This window comes from Lynx canadensis, chromosome D1, assembly GCF_007474595.2.
Source record: "Lynx canadensis isolate LIC74 chromosome D1, mLynCan4.pri.v2, whole genome shotgun sequence".
Classification (NCBI taxonomy): Eukaryota; Metazoa; Chordata; class Mammalia; order Carnivora; family Felidae; genus Lynx; species Lynx canadensis.
In genome coordinates, this window is record NC_044312.2 from 23,324,672 (window position 1) to 23,340,417 (window position 15,746).

Consider the following 15,746-nt stretch of genomic DNA (forward strand, 5'->3'; position numbering starts at 1 on the left):
ACCCTGAATAGCCAAAGCAATCTTGAAAAAGAAAACCAAAGCAGGAGGCATCACAATCCTGGACTTCAAGATGTATTACAAAGCTGTAATCATCAAGACGGTATGGTACTGGCACAAGAACAGACACTCAGATCAATGGAACAGGATAGAGAACCCAGAAATGGACCCACAAACATATGGCCAACTAATTTTTGATAAAACAGGAAAGAGTATCCAATGGAAAAAAAACGACAGTCTCTTCAGCAAATGGTGCTGGGAAAACTGGACACGACATGCAGAAGAATGAACCTGGACCACTTTCTTACACCAGACACAAAAATAAACTCAAAATGGATGAAAGACCTAAATGTAAGGCAGGAAGCCATCAAAATCCTAGACAGGAAAACAGTCAACAACCTGTTTGACCTCGGTTACAGAAAGTTCTTACTTGACATGTCTCTGGAGGCAAGGGAAACAAAAGCAAAAATGAACTATTGGGACCTCATTAAGATAAAATCTGTTGCACAGTGAAGGAAACAATCAGCAAAACTAAAAGGCAACCAATGGAATGGGAGAAGATATTTGCAAATGACATATCAAAAAAGGGTTAGTATCCAAAATTTATAAAGAATGTATCAAAATCAACACCCAAAAACCAAATAATCCAGTGAAGAAATGGGCAAAAGATATAAATAGACACTTCTCCAAAGAGGACATCCAGATAGCTAACCGACACATGAAAAGACGCTCAACATCGCTTATCATCAGAGAAGTACAAATCAGAACCACCTCACACCTGTCAGAATGGCTAAAATTAACAACTCAGACAAGAACGGATATTGGCAAGGATGCAGAGAAAGAGGATCCCTTTTGCACTGCTGGTGGGAATGCAAGCTGGTGCAGCCACTCTGGAAAACAGTATGGAGGTTCCTCCAAAAATTAAAAATAGAACTGCCTTATGACCCAGCAATTGCACTACTGGGTATATATCCAAAGGATACAGGAATGCTATATCAAAGGGGCACATACACCTCAATGTTTTTAGCAGCACTATCAACAATAGCCAAAGTATGGAAAGAGCCCAAATGCCCATCGATGGATGAATGGATAAAGAAGATGTGGTGTACACACACACACACACACACACACACACACACACACACTGGAATATTACTCGGCGATCAAAAAGAATGAAATCTTGCCATTTGCAACAACGTGGATGGAACTAAAGTGTATTATGCTAAGCGAAATAAGTCAGTCAGAGAAAGACAAATATCATATGACTTCAGTCATATGTGGAATTTAAGATACAAAACAGATGCACATAAGGGAAGGGAAGCAAAACTAATATAAAAACAGAGAGGGAGACAAGCCATAAGAGATTCTTAAATACAGAGAACAAAATGAGGGTTGCTGGAGGGGAGGTGGGTAGGGGCATAGGCTAGATGGGCAAGGGGCATTAAGGAGGACACTTGCTGGGATGAGCACTGGGTGTTATATGTAAGTGAGGAATCACTAAATTCTATTCCTGAAATCATTATTACAGCATACGTTAACTAACTTGGATTTAAATTAAAAAAAAAAAAAAAAAAAGCAGCGGAAGGAGATTCCTTTGCATAGCTCGGGCTCCCTGATCGGGAAGCTCCGGGGTTGAGGATGTCCCAGACCTGGGGGTGGGCTGAGTAGATTGTTCCAGAGAGGAGCTCTAGGAACATGGAGTGGCACAGGGATGTAGACCACAATTCAACCATGTAGCTTGTGAATGGCGTATATTCACAAAAGGCCATTTAAAGACGAGGGCCGGGTAGGAGCTAAAAAAAAAAAAAAACCAAAAAAACACAAAAAACCCCAAGACCCTAACAACCTACAGGGCCTGTAATAATGAAAGCTTTTAGTGTATGTCAAAGACTTCGCCATTAGAGAGGAGCGGGGAGATGGACCCAGGAGGAATAGCAGTTAGAGAGAGAAGGGATGATCCTCCTCTCCTTATGACAAAAATGTATGCATCCAGGGAAACAAATCTTTATTTTTAGAAAGAAGACTCGCTTGAAATTTTCTCATTTCCCCCAGTTTATGACCTAGTTAGGAAGAATGAGACATAGGGGGTTGGGGAAAAGACGATTGGAGCCTTACTGTTAAGGAGAAGTAACCATCGGAGTGAGAGCTCTTTCTCAGTGATTCTCGAAGACTGCTGCTAAGTTTGAGGCTAAAGCTCCAAATGGCTGGTGTACAGTTACATCTCCTAAAAACAACTTCGATAAGAGGCTTTTCACAGACTTTTGTAAAAGGGAAGTAAGATGTAAGATTTAGCTGAGATGCCATTGGGCTACGTCTAAAATGTTTCTTTAAATAGGCACACCAAGTGGTCTTTTAAATAAAAATCTATGCGGAAATACAGTTTCTATTTCAATACGTATACTTCAGTTTTAATAACGTTTATCGTGTGGAGAAGCTTCCTAAAGCATAAACTAATGGCGGGACTCCCCTGGGTCTTTTTGTCTGGTGCCCTCCTAAACCGCACACACGATACCTGGGCAGAGCTAACGGAACTTGGGGTGTGTACCTTGTGATTTCTACTCTGATTCCATAATAGCAAACGCCCTGCGTCGCCTGTACGCCTCCAGTGCAGGCAGTGAGAGACGAATGAATTCCTGTTGGCTCCTTTTCTCCAGGTCTGAGAAGCTTCCCAAGCACTGCATCATGTTTGTTTTCTTTTCCCTGGGTCCTCTCCACTCCGGAAGCGCAAAGGCAGCTTCGAGGCCTATTACTTAAGAGCACTTGCTACAATCAGCGTCATCAGAAACGGATTTGCTGTGGTATTCTAGCTCACCACGTGAGGGTGCTTCCTGTTCCATGAAAGTTGAAGAAGTACTGGAAATGACCCCGGGCTTTCCAGACTGATAGCGAGCCTGAGAATTAGAAACCGGGCTCCCATCCAGGGACTCGGAGCCAATAATGAATTTTAAAGCTATCAGAAAACTGGATACTGGCCTTGGTAGGGGTGGGGTGGGGTGGGGGGTGACTGGATACACAGCATAGCTTTGTTTCCCAGGAGTTGAGGTCTTTCCAGGTCGCCTGGGGACTTGAGGTGGAGGATGCCGGTCCCCCCCCCCCCCACCTTCCTAACGGAGCTGTGGTCCGTCCTTGCTTAGCCTTCCCACAGCAGGAATGAGCAGGTGGCCTTTAGCGTCGGCCATTTTCATCATATTCTGGGATGACAGTGGCCTTGAGTTTGCGCTTCGGATGGAAACATTTTGTCGCGGAAATCACGTGTGTCTAAATGTCACCTTTGCCGCTTGTTAGCCCTGTGACCTTGGGCAAATCTTTTGGCTTCTTGAAGCCTCATTCCCCCGTCTGTAAAATGATGATCCTGTGTAGAATTCTCAGGGTCAAGTATGATTACAAATGTAAAGTACTCATTTCGGTTAATTTGAAATCCCCTACAGGAGAGTTCAGGGCTTCCCTCTGCCTGAAAACTTTTTTTTAAGCCCTCCCTTTACCAGTTTCTTACAGCCTCCCTCTTCAGCAGGAAGTAAAGGCGGCTGGGGACAACCGAGGGGTGTACGGAGTGCAGCCTCGGCTCCTTCTCAAGGCCCCAACTTTCCAGAAGCTCCAGGCTTCTGTGTTCTTCTCTTTCACCAAGGCCTGACTTGTGACCTCCTGGCCCTTCAGCAATTCTTTGCTGTACTTGTGCACTGGAGAGAGCTTGTGGGGTTGGGCCCTGCATGGCTGAGTCTTGACCACGCAGCCCCTGTGCTCCCTGTTTGCCAATGATCGTCCATGTTCTTACCCTGGAGTACCTGATGATCAAGAGGGAGAGAGCTCTTCCTGTTCTATGGGAGAATAGGTTTCTCACTTATTCTTCCGGTTATTGTCTTAACCTGGGGTTCCAGGACAGAATGGGTATCTCCACCTTATTCTGAGAACTGTGGATTGGGTGTGTGACAGGGGCAAGGGGTCAGGGGCCGGGTGGGTGTGGTGCGGTTTAGCAGGTAGATTTGCCACCCAGGTTGAGGAAGGCTGGGAGGATTAACAAACTAATCTTGAGTCATCTTTTTATATACCATGACATTTTGCATCTGGTTTTAGATCTTTGTTTCTTGTTGGCGGGGGCAAAACATGTCCGGGAAAGGAGAAGGCTTGTCAAGGTTAACCTCGAACACGCGGGGGCCAACATCCTGGCCTCTGTGTGCGGCCAGAATGGTACTAGGAGCAGGATGGGGACTGGGATGTACACCGACATTTCTCCTCAGTTTCCACCCTCTTGGGCTTGGGGGCTGCAAAAGAACTTATCTAGGGAACTGGAGAATTTTGAAGCAATAGGAAATATGGAAGAAGCAGAACACTCCTCTGGATGGAGGTGCTATGAGAGTCATATAGAGAACCTGTGGTTGGGGCCATCCAAGGAATCAGTGCATGGAAGGAGGCACAGACTTTTGAGATGAAGGTTCTCATGATGGGTAAGGATTACCGGGGAAGGTTGGAGAAAGAGGGTCTAACCTAAGAGGAACCTCCCCCCGTAGGGACACTGGGTTTTCCAAAGTTCCATTTGGATCCTGCTTCTGAACCAGCACCCTAACTTGCCCGTACCTCTCCATCTGACCTGGTCGGCCATCGCTACCTCCAGCCTTCCATTCAAACAAGGCCATTCTTACAGTATTGGAATCTCAGAGTGTTTGGTGACATAGACTCTTTGAAGAGGGCCTCCTGCCCCGAACCCCTAATGGAAGCAGCTTCCCTTGCAGAATATTGCTGAGAGACAGGCCTAGAATGACCCCTTCAGAGCCCAGTATGGCCACGTTGCCTCTGAGCTGAACATGGCAGGGGTCCTGTGTCTGCACGCCCTCTGGCTTGAACCCGACCACAAGGAGAGGAGCCTGCTGTAGGTGTTATTGCCAGTGCAACCAGAGCCATCACCTGCTTTCATTATCTGGGAAAACCGAATCAAAGAAGGGCAAAGAAGCGTGCGATCCCAGAGCATACCCTGAGCTCTTGGCTTCTTCCTGTGGCTCTGCAGGAACAAAAGGACAGAATGGATTTGTTGGAGTAACGGCCCTAACATTTCTTTTCAGGTGGTGAGTAGGTGGGGTGATGTGTAGATACACTCTCTCTTGCCCGTGGAGTCTTACTAAAGACAGGACCATTGTTCCTTGTGTGGATCGAGGCCCCTGGAGATTCATCAGATGAGAAGGGGAGTCTCACCATTTTAAAGACTTGACCTCTGGTCCCCTCAAGGCCCAGGAAACACTCTCTCCAATGACTATTTGAAGAACCCTGGCCAGAGAAGCTCTCACACTGCTTATATTAACTCTGATTGTGCTGTAGGGCAGTACACGAAGCAGGGGTGGGTGGGGAGGCTCTGAATCGCACAGCCTGGCAAGGGGCATGTCCCGAGAGTTTCCCCAAGTGTTCCCATGTTCCCTCTTGCCCCTCCCTCGCCCTCCCAGGACACCAGTCTCTGACTGGCCCAGTCCCACCTCAGAGTTCAGAGGCCTCAAGTCCAAGGACAGAACTGCAAGAGTATGGACACGAAACACCGAACAAATTGGGGGTGGGCCCGCGGCCAGTGCGGTGGGAGAGATGCTCCAGGGCCATTTTCTGACTTCTCAGCATCCAGGGTCTGGGCTCTGAGCAGCTGGGGGCACTGGGGTCTCTGGGGCAGCTGAGTGCTGGGAAGCGCTTCACCCCCCTTTCTCCCCAGGGTTGTGGAGGAACACAGGCACAGGGGTAGGGCTGTGGGGCAGCAATATAGAGCTCAAGGGGAGGCCGGAGAGCAGACGGCAGTTTCATTAAAGCAAAGTTATAGCTGCCTCTAGAGCCTGTGGGAGGGGCCTCCGGGAAAGGGGTGGGGACCAGAGTGTCCGGTAAGGAGCACAGCGCACTCGTAATGTACTCCTCTGACCATGTAACCCCCCCTCCCCCCCCCCCCCCGCCCCTGGCACGCTGCAGCTGGGGACCCGAGTTTGTGCTTGATCAGGGCTTCGGAGGAGGGTGGCGGCAGAGGCGCTGGGGGCGGGGGGCTGTCCTGGAGGCCGCCGCCTCTGGGGTCCTCTGCGCAGCCCCCGCCCCGCAGTCTCTGCGGAGCCAGCAGGTGGCGCGGCCCCTTCCCCCGCCCTTCCCGGCCCCCGGGTCTGGGATCCTCAGACGTGAGTCTGCATCCTCCGCTGCAGGGGTCGGCTGGGGTCAGAGTTTTGGGAGGAGGACTGGGAGTGGTGGGAGGAGGAGGCGGAGGCCTTGCTGGCCTTGTCGAACTGCACGTAGCCGTCCTGCTTGCCGCTGCTGCTGACGCTGCTGTCACACTGCGTGTCCAGGAAGGAGCTGCTGTCGCTGAGAGAGCCTCTCTGGAACTCCCGCTCGCAGAGCTCGATGGACGAGCTGCCCATGCCCAGCACGAACCTCTGCCCGTAGTCGTACAGGCGGCCCTGGCCGCTCAGGGTGCTGTAGATGTTGGTGAAGGACATGCCTGTGGGCACTCGCTGCTTGCCTGCGGGACGCAGGTCCGGCTGGCAGCTGCTTAGCGAGATGGTGGGCGTCGAGTGGTGCTCTTTGAAGGTGTTGACGCTGTAGTAGCCGTTGGTGGGGTCCTGGGAGGGGGCCAGAGCGAGAGCGGCGTCACTGGGTGGGCAGTGACCGTGAGCGGGGCTTTCTGGGCTGAGCCAGTCCTCTTTCACACAGGAAGGGCTGAAGGAGACACAGGAGGAAGGGGACAGCTGGGGACATGGGGGGGGGGTGTTGCTGGAAGGAGCAGCCTGGTGCCCGAGGGGAGGGGGCTGGAAGGTGTTCAGGGGCCAACAGGGAGGCTAGACCCCAAAGGGATGCAACCCGTGGCTCTCTCCCCTGGCTATGTGTCACTATGTCAGGGCAGTGCAAAGCCATTTGAGAACCAGACTCTGTTTCTTGTTTTTGTCCAGAGCATGGATACTTAGTTTAAAATTTTTTGTTTGTGAGGAAGCTGTAGGAGAGAACAGTGGGACCCCAGCGTTAACTCTCTTGCCTCCTTCGGCAGATGAGTGTCTTGGCTTAGGCACCTGTCCCCACGGTAACCTCTGGCCTCTCTCGGTTTCCTGTCATTGTTTGGATCTGAGGCTTGGGCATCGGAGGAGCTCCGAAGACCGGCTTCCACAGCTGGGACTTCTAACCTGCCACTATTCTTACCTTCAGGTTCTGAAACTCCTTCTCCTCCTCTTTGAGGACCTCCAGCTGCTTCAGTACTGAGTCTTGTTGGAATTCACCCCGGTCCATCTACAACCCAGAAACGGCCGCTCAGTGGATTGGAGGTGGGCTAAACGTTTGCTTCCCCCAAGGAAAAGATAGAGAAATGAACGCAAAAGACGCTGGTCATCTCTGCCTCCCCTCCCCACCTCCTCTGGCTGCCTGGCCCACGGAAGGCAGGTAAAGGAGGCAAGAGGAGACCCCAGATGTTGTCATTGTTCCCGAAGCCCTGTCTTGAGAGACAGAGAGAGACAGACAGGAGGGGTAGGGGTAGGGGTGGGGGCCGAGTGGGGGAGGGGAGGTTTGCTAAGACCACACTTTCTTCCCTTGGGCTAGATAGAGCATCTCACTTGGATGATTCCATTCAATCCATGGAGCATGTACTGAATTGTGGGCCAGGCGTACGCAGATTGAGGTGCATGAAGATATAGGTGTACACATCAGGGAGCTGGATCTGTAGATAATTATAGGACCTCGACTGCTGGGCACTGAAGGCTTAATGAAGGTTTTTGGAAAGAATCACAATGCATAACTACCTGTGAGATGCTGGCAACAGGGGCCACACCTGTTATTCATAGCAATGACTTGAATGTCCTAAGGGTTATCTTCTTAGCAGAGGCCAAAGAACCTAGGGGCAAGGATCACTTCCTGCTTCTCTTTGGGTCCCCAGCACACCCGGTACAGCGCCTTGTATATCGTGGTCATTGACCAGAATGCTTTTGGAACGGAATCATAGGCAATCATCTTGATTTGTCATGCCTAGCGCAGTGCCCAGTATATGGTAGGGCCGTCACAAATGTCCTGTTTCTGTTGGATGGATGAATGAAATGGCATAGCTCTAAATGACTGAAAATTAAAATAACAGACTGAAGGTGGAGAATGAAGCATGCTTGGCACACAGTGGGTACATGAATCTGAATAACCACAGTGATGCTTATTTTGTGGCACACAGATGCCTCCCCGGCGTCCCTTCTGCACGTGACATGATCTAGGACAGGCTCCCACCCACTCTCTGAGCTGGGACGTTTCTTGTTCCTTGTGACTCACTTTCTTGGTCTCTTTCTGGAGCCTCATGAATCAACCAGAGGGCTTCCATACTGTTTCATTCCAGCCAATGCTCTGGTTCTGCCTGGATTAGAGTTCTTTCCTCCCAGATTCAACTTCTAAGCCTGCCCCCCCATCAGGCTTAGAAGATCCATACAGGGGCCTGGGGGTAGAGGGAGTCGGGGAACTAAGGTCTCCCCAACGGGAGGCTTAGGGACAAAGCCCTCAGCAGGTCCCTCCCCCTCCACCCCACCCAACCACACACACCCTCTTAAGTGACTGCTGAGCAACCCGCACTCTTTTAGAGACAGTCTGAGGCGACCAGAAGTGAAGGGAATTTAAGGCCCTGTTTGGGATGGAGGACAGGCCAGGGTCCTTCCACACCAGCCTTGATGAAACCCATCTACGGAGACCCCCGTCCCTTCCCGGATCTAGGCTCTGGTTTCCACTCTTGTGACGTCAGGCGTCAGGCACTGTGTTAGGCCTGGAGGAAAGAGACATGCAAAGACTTGGGAACGTGCCCTTGGTGGAACTCCGAGAAAACTGGGGGGCTGACACGTAAGCAGAACGATGCACTATAAAAGAGGAGCAGGCAAAGTGTTGGGGGGAGAGCAGGAAGTGCGTGGCTCTTCCCGCAGGGGGAGGACAAGGACAGACAATTATGGAGGAGGTGACATTTGAGCTGATTCTCATGGGAGAGTGTGAAATCCAACAGACAAAACCAACAGGCAGAGGGAAGAGCCTGTGGAAAGCCTCCAAGGTAAAAAAGACTCAAAGGCCAGGAACTGCAACGTTTTGGAATGTCTGGAGGGCTGGGTGCGTTTCGTAGGAAGACGGGGCTGGAAAGGCCAGCAGCCACCTCTTGATGAAGGAAGGGCCTGCTGACACGCTTGGTGGTCGGACTTTAGTCGACACGGGGAGCCACCGAAGGATTTTAAGCAGGCTAGTAACAGGATGCGATTTGCATTCTAGAAGGACCCTTTTTGGGGGACTCTGGAGGGTGGGCTGAATCAGGTGGTAAAAAAAATAAATAAATAAGGTGGTGAGACCACTAAGCCGTTGTAATAGTCCAGGGGGCCACGATGAGGCCCTAGTAGGGAAGTGATGGTGGGATAGAGGCAAGGGCACATATCTGAGACAGTTTTTTGAGGTGCAGTTGAAAGGACCTGAGAATGAGAATTAGAAAGAAAAAGACCAGTGAGGAAAATGTCTGTTCGATTCAATAACGGTGAGCATCTACCAGGAACTGTGAGGCTCTGAGACACAGGGACGAACAGGCAGCTCGCTCACCGTCTAGTGGAGACAGATAAGGGAAGGGGTGATTTCAGAGCCACACGGTGGCTCCCGTTTCTTGAGCACTTAACTGTGTTCCTTGGGCTCCAAGCCCTTTTTGCGTTTACCCATTCAGCTGTCACCACCTCCCTGTGCTCTATGACTTTCATCCCCACTTCACAGATGAGGAGACTGAGGCACAGAGAAGCCCATGCTCTCCACGCCCTTGCCTGCTGCTGCAACTCCAAGGTATTTTAACCATGACATAGTATGCACTAGAGTTTTCTAGCACGGCTTTCCAGATTCCTGCTCGTATAACTGGGTGGATTACCGTCTATCAACGGGAATCAGGAAGAGGAGGGGCAGGCTTAGGTTTGCTGGAAAAGTTATGAGTTTGCTTCTGGTAAGCAGTCTAGTTTCCGAAGAGGAACCTATGTTTCTTGCAGACTTTTTGGGGGGAAGGGGTGGGGGAGGGGCAGGGCATGTACCAAATATCTATAATATTCATGTGTGTATAGAATTATGTATAGAATACATATGTATTCTATACTGCGCCTGGGTGGCTCAGTTGGTTGAATGTCTGACTTCGGCTCAGGTCATGATCTCACGGTCCGTGAGTTTGAGCCCCGCGTCGGACTCTGTACTAACAGCTCAGAGCCTGGAGTCGGCTTCGGATTCTGTGTCTCCCACTCTCTCTGCCCCTCCCCTGCTCATGCTCTGTCTCTCTCCGTCTCAAAAATAAATAAAAACATTTAAAAGATTTAAAAAAAGAATTATGTATTACGCAACAACAACGTTATGGCAATTTATGCATATGTCTTGTCTCTCTACCGAATAGTCAGGTTCTTTGAAAGCTGGGACTACATCTTCGAGTCTCCCAGAACACCAAGTGCAATGTAGTAGACGGATGATAACTCATTGTTGGCTGAGGAGTAGGTGTCTGACCTATTATGGGGGGGGGAGGGCACATCTTGACCGATGCTCTACTTCCGGAGAGCATCCAGGTGACCAAGAAGCCTCTGGAACCAGGACCTTCAGGGTATCGAGATCGGGGTGGGGTGGGGATAAGATGGCGTTCTCACCATCAGCTGCTTGATGGTAGGGTGTTCCTCAGCCTCCCGACCAGACGCAGGCTCCTTGTGGACAATCTCCACTCGGATGTCATTCTTGGCCGACACAACCCCTTTGAGATCTGGACGTAAAATAGGCAAGGACAGATGACAGGTTCAGTCCTCATCCTCAGGTGTTAGGGCCTGAGATGTCGAGCCCCTGCCGCCCCCGCCACCCCCAGGGCTTACCCTTCAGTCCCTGAACTCAGTGGCTTCAGGCTCCCCGCACCCCCCCCCCCAGTAGAACACCCGTGTGGACGTGCTGTGGGCTGTTGGGGCCTCAGCTCTCTTCCTCTGTTGGCCCTACTGCATGCATTTTGGCCTCTCGCTGCTGTTGTCCTGGCTTCAGACGCCATCCACATCCATTTGCTTTACAGAGCTAGGTGCTTTTTATCCCTCTCAATTCTCACCTTCTTCTAGAAGTCTTCTCTGGCCTACTCTACCAGGCTCTGATCTCTCCACGTAGAGAGTCACAAATCTTACTGGTAGAAAGGACCTCAAGGTCCTGGGGCCAACCCCCCTTGCCCAAAGCGGAAACATCACATGGACCACATGGGGTGGTCGAGTTCCTGTGTCAGTGTTTTCACAGTGGAGGTGTTAACGCCTTCTAGAGGGGGCGGCCCATTAATCGTCTGGAGAGCTCTGTCAGAAAATTCTTGCTAAAACATTCTCCCCTGTAATTTCCACTGAGAAGGGGGTGAGGGAGCTTCTAGGACCACCTCACTGGGGGAAGTCAAGAGGGCCAAGGCTGCGGAATTTGCAACGGAGGAAACCTCGTGGAGGACATCCAGCTTTCTTCTAGTACATGAGAGCTGCCCAGCGGTGGAGGGAGTAGGCTTACTCTGATTATTCATTGTGTGCCTTAGAATCATAGAACATTAGAGCCAGGGGGGCCACAAATGTCACACCATGTCATCCCTTGCTGTTAGACATGAGGAAACTGAGGCCTAGAGTAATGGTGGCTTGCCCAAGCTCACATGGTGGAAAAAGGTAGGGCTAGAAGACCATGTCTCCACTGTTTTCCTCCACTCAGCCATCCCGTCGGATGCTTCCACGCGTGTGTCCGTCGCACGAAACGTCAGAGCTACGGCCGGGGTGAAACTCCAGGCACACGTGATTGTTCAAGAGTGCACCCGTGCCAGAATTTTATTGCTAGTGACTACAGACCTTTAAAAGTCTTCACAAAGGGATTCCTCGAATGCTTCTCAGCACCCCGCCCCCCCAACCCCATGTGTAGGTGACCTGCCTTTCTGGTTAGACTAGCAGAAGTCGGAGGGGGCAAAGATCAAACGACCTCTCCCCCTCCCCGCCCTCCCAGATTTCTCTGCCTCCTATGTAGCCGCACATATTCCATCCAAAGTGCTGGCTGACTGCCTTGTCAGAGTTCCAGTTCGGTCCAGTTCCGCATCAGCTGAGAGCCCACTATGTGCCAGACAATACACACAGCACTGCACGTACAGAGGTGCAAACAAAGACCCCATCCCTGCCCCAGCAGCTCACAGCACCGTTAGGGCCCCCTGCTCGTTGCACTCCTGCTTACTTGCTCTCCGGGGCAGTCTAAGCCTGGCCTTTTTCTCTGTCCCCCTCCCTGAGATCCCGGGGGTCCCTCCCGTACTTCTCTGGGAGCGCGCACAGCAGAAGGCCACGATGGTTGCCATAAGGACGAGGAAGGCCACGCCGGCTCCTACGGCCACCCCGATGATGACGGCCATCGGCACAGACTCTGTGGGAGAGAAGCGGGCGGGGCTGATGAGAAATCCAGGGAAGCCGACTCTCCCCGCGGGGGCCTTACCCAGGGTCCTGGACCACTGCGCTCAGGCCCTCCTGGGCAGTGCCTCGCGGGCCTGGGCGGGCATAGGCCGAGTCCAACAGGGGTCAGCTCCAGCGGGACCCAGGGTGGAGGAGGGGTGGGAGGATAGAGGGAGGGCAGGAGCAGGGGCAGGTGGGGAGAGAGGCAAGCAGACACGGGGCGGGGCGGGGAGGGCTACCCGGAGATGAGAAGCAAGGCTGGGTACTCTTTAGCTCCCCTCTGTACTAAACCAGGAATACTCTGTCGGGCAGTGGCTGCAGGGGCCTGCTGGGCATCGGGGTAGTAGCCGCCAAAGGCCCAAGTCTGAGGTGCTGGGGTGGAGGGGCTTGGGGGGTGCACGGGATCGCATCTCCCCCCTCCCACCTCTCTAAGGAGAAACTATCCTTTTCCTCGAACCTCCCCACCCCCCAGTCCTCTTGGGCCAGTGCTCTGGGCATCTAGGCAGCCCTCCGGGAGAGAAGCCTCCAGCTAGGCAAGCCCTCACTCCCTGCTGAGTTTCTTTCGCAGTCTAGCGCCCTAGCCCAGTAGAGATGCAGAAGGGGAGGGGCAGGTATGGGGGGAGGGGTGTTCCAGATAGCCCTGGTCCTTCTGTGGCTGCATATGGGCCAGAGCACGGGATTTGGAGCCCTGAAGAGTCCACTGGGAATAGAATCAGAAAATGCGGGGACAGGAAGACCTTACAGCCTGCTGAGTCCAAGCCTCCCATTTGTAGATGGAAACACCGAGGTCCAGAGAAGTCACTTGACTTGGTCAAGGACACACAGCTACAGTAGAGCCAGGGCAAATCCAGGCTTCCTCTTGCTCCCTACCTAGCTCTGTCTGCTGTATCACACAGCATCCTCTGAAGTTCACGTGCTTGGTACAGCCCAGACTCCATCACTTCTTCTGAGAAACTTACTTCACCTCTCTTTTCTCTAAAATGGGATAATTATAGTACCCACCTCAGGGGGGTTGTTATGGGGTTTAGATGAGTGAATGCAGGGGCACCTGGGTGGCTCAGTCAGTTAAATGGCCAACTTCAGCTCAGGTCACGATCCTGTGGTCCGCGAGTTCGAGCCCTGCATCGGGCTCTGAGCTGACAGCTGAGCCTGGAGCCTGCTTTGGATTCTGTGTTTCCCTCTCTCTTTGCCCCTCCCTTAGTCTCGCTCTGTCTCTGTCTCTCTCTCAAGAAATAAACATTAGATGAGTGAATGCAGGTAAAGGCCTTGGAACTGAGCCTGGCTCCAGGTCTATTCAAGTATTTTCTCCCGTTTCTGTATGGGAAGAAATGTAACAGGTCAGAACCTTAGATGAGAAGAAAAGTCCTTTTAGAGCCTCCCTGTCCCCTAACCTGTCCCACATCGTCAGTGTGGATGACTGCAGGACGTCTAGGGATTTGTCTTGGGCTGGCGGTTAGCCTCTCATTGCTGTTGTCTGCTTTAAAGCAAGGAAGAGAGGAAGAAGCCCTCAAGCTCCGGCCTCTGGATGCAGCTGGGGGGCGGTGGCGGGTGTCTTCCCCCCAGGGGGAGCAGGTGCCGGGGGATGACAGTACTGGTGATGATGCTGGTACTCTCCTTCCACCCCAGGGTTATGCACAGTAGTGCACTCATCACCTGCCTCTTGGTGGCCAAGATCACTGGTAGAGTGACAGGGGAGGGGACAGGAGAAGGTGGATGTGGAGAACACTCAGGGATGAAAAAAGGGAAGTGTTTGGGTTGGGCTCAACACTCAGAAGTGGAAGAGGGGACCAGAGCTCAGTAGAACTCAGACCCATGAGCTTGCTTTGGGCAAATAAGATGATTCTATCTCCAGGTCTTAATTCTTTTAGGAAAGGAAAGCTCATTGGTTCTGTACTTTTGACTTTTATTAATTTGCGTTTGATTTAGTTCCTCCTCGATTCCTAGTGAGTCTCCTTGGAAAAACTGGAGTCTTGTCTCAGACGAGCTCAGAGCCAAAGGATGACCATGAAAAGTTCCTTAAGCTCTCCATACCTCAATATTCTCCCATAAAACTAGAGAACCAGGCAATGAATGGTATCTAAGGTGACTTTTGACTCTGGCATCCTGTGAGGCCACCTTTCCTCGACTTGTTAACAGCTGGGAAGGCACCGACTTATCTGGAGAACTGTTCCTGAGTGGGCAGGCAGGGGCAGAGAGAGAGAGAGAGAGGGGGGGGGTCTGCTGGGAACAGGGGGACCACCGGGGTGGCATTCCCTGTGCAACCCGCTTGTGTATTTTCTCCTTGCCTGGCTCCCTGAGGTCTGCTCTAGGCCACCTGTGCAGGTTTTACTTCTCGGATGTCCCCTGGAGAGGGCCTGGAAGGAGGGGTGGCCTGCTCAGCCTCTCCTCCTTCCAAGGAGGGGGACTGGACTCTGCCATGAAGGAAGGTGTCAGGGACTGCAGATGAGTGTGAACAGACACAGGTGAGATGGAGACAGGAAGGCGACACCACCTCCAGCGCTGGGAGTGGCTCTGAGGGGTGACAGGGAGAATACAGCAGGAGCTCTACTGTGCTGCCTGGGAGTTGGCCTGTGCCAGGGCTGATGCTCTTAAAGGGGCATGTCCGCCTAAAGGGGAGGTTGTGTGGGCCCCACAAGGAGTCTGATGAAGGAACTGGCAGGGCCTAGCTCCTTCAGGGTCCAAGTGGCAGAGGACTCCCCACATCTTCCTTATGGTCTTTGTCGGGCCCCGTGGAGTCTGGCTTGCAATGCCCTGATTCTCCTTTTGGGTTCCCGCTTGGACAGTCGGGGCAATGGTCCTCCTGTGGGGTCCCAAGACAGAGCCACTGAATCCTGGGAGCCCGATGACCGCTTTGCCGCTGGGAGCCTAGAGAGGGAGGCACTGCCCAGCAGCCTCAGCAGGGTGGGTGCGATGACAATTCCATGGGGAGCTGTGTTGGGGAAGGGGGGCAGAGGCAGCTGAGCAGAAAGCATGGATTAGCATGGATTATGCAGCCAAGGTGCTGGGAGGCCCTGGCATCCTGGGAAGCACGGCCAAGCTGGTGATGATGTTGAAAAGCAGGAAGAGTCAGGGAGAGCCTGGACACAGAGGAAGCCAGGCCTGGGGCGAGCTGACCCGAGAGGGGAGGAGTGGGGCTTCCAAGAAGAGAAGGGATGGGAGGGACAGAGGGGGAGGAGCAAGAACCAGTGTCCTGGGCTGCGAGGAGCCTTTGGGCTCTGGTGGCAGTGACAGAGGGGACAGGTCTCTGGAGTCCGTGGACCCAAGCTGGCTGGGAACCCCTCTCCCTGCTCTGGCTGCACTAAAGCCTGGAAGCGGGGGGAGGGCAGAGAAGTTAGTGGCCTGCGCAGGCCTCCCTCCCCCTTTTAGGGTCCCTCCCCCACT

General features: G+C 52.4%; 1 protein-coding gene across 3 annotated transcripts in view; it reads right to left on the reverse strand.

Annotated features, from left to right (window-relative positions):
• Positions 1–5,923: 5,923 nt before the first annotated feature.
• Positions 5,924–15,746, reverse strand: part of KIRREL3 (kirre like nephrin family adhesion molecule 3) — a 548,879-nt gene continuing 539,056 nt past the window's right edge. For all 3 annotated transcript variants that reach the window (XM_032595025.1, XM_032595024.1, XM_032595026.1), the window contains 4 exons: positions 12,232–12,339; positions 10,590–10,699; positions 7,135–7,221; positions 5,924–6,563 (listed from right to left, as the gene is read on the reverse strand). In XM_032595025.1, coding sequence (XP_032450916.1) covers positions 6,120–6,563; positions 7,135–7,221; positions 10,590–10,699; positions 12,232–12,339 — 749 coding nt within the window. In that variant the 3' untranslated portion in view covers positions 5,924–6,119. The remainder of the gene's footprint in view (positions 6,564–7,134; positions 7,222–10,589; positions 10,700–12,231; positions 12,340–15,746) is intronic.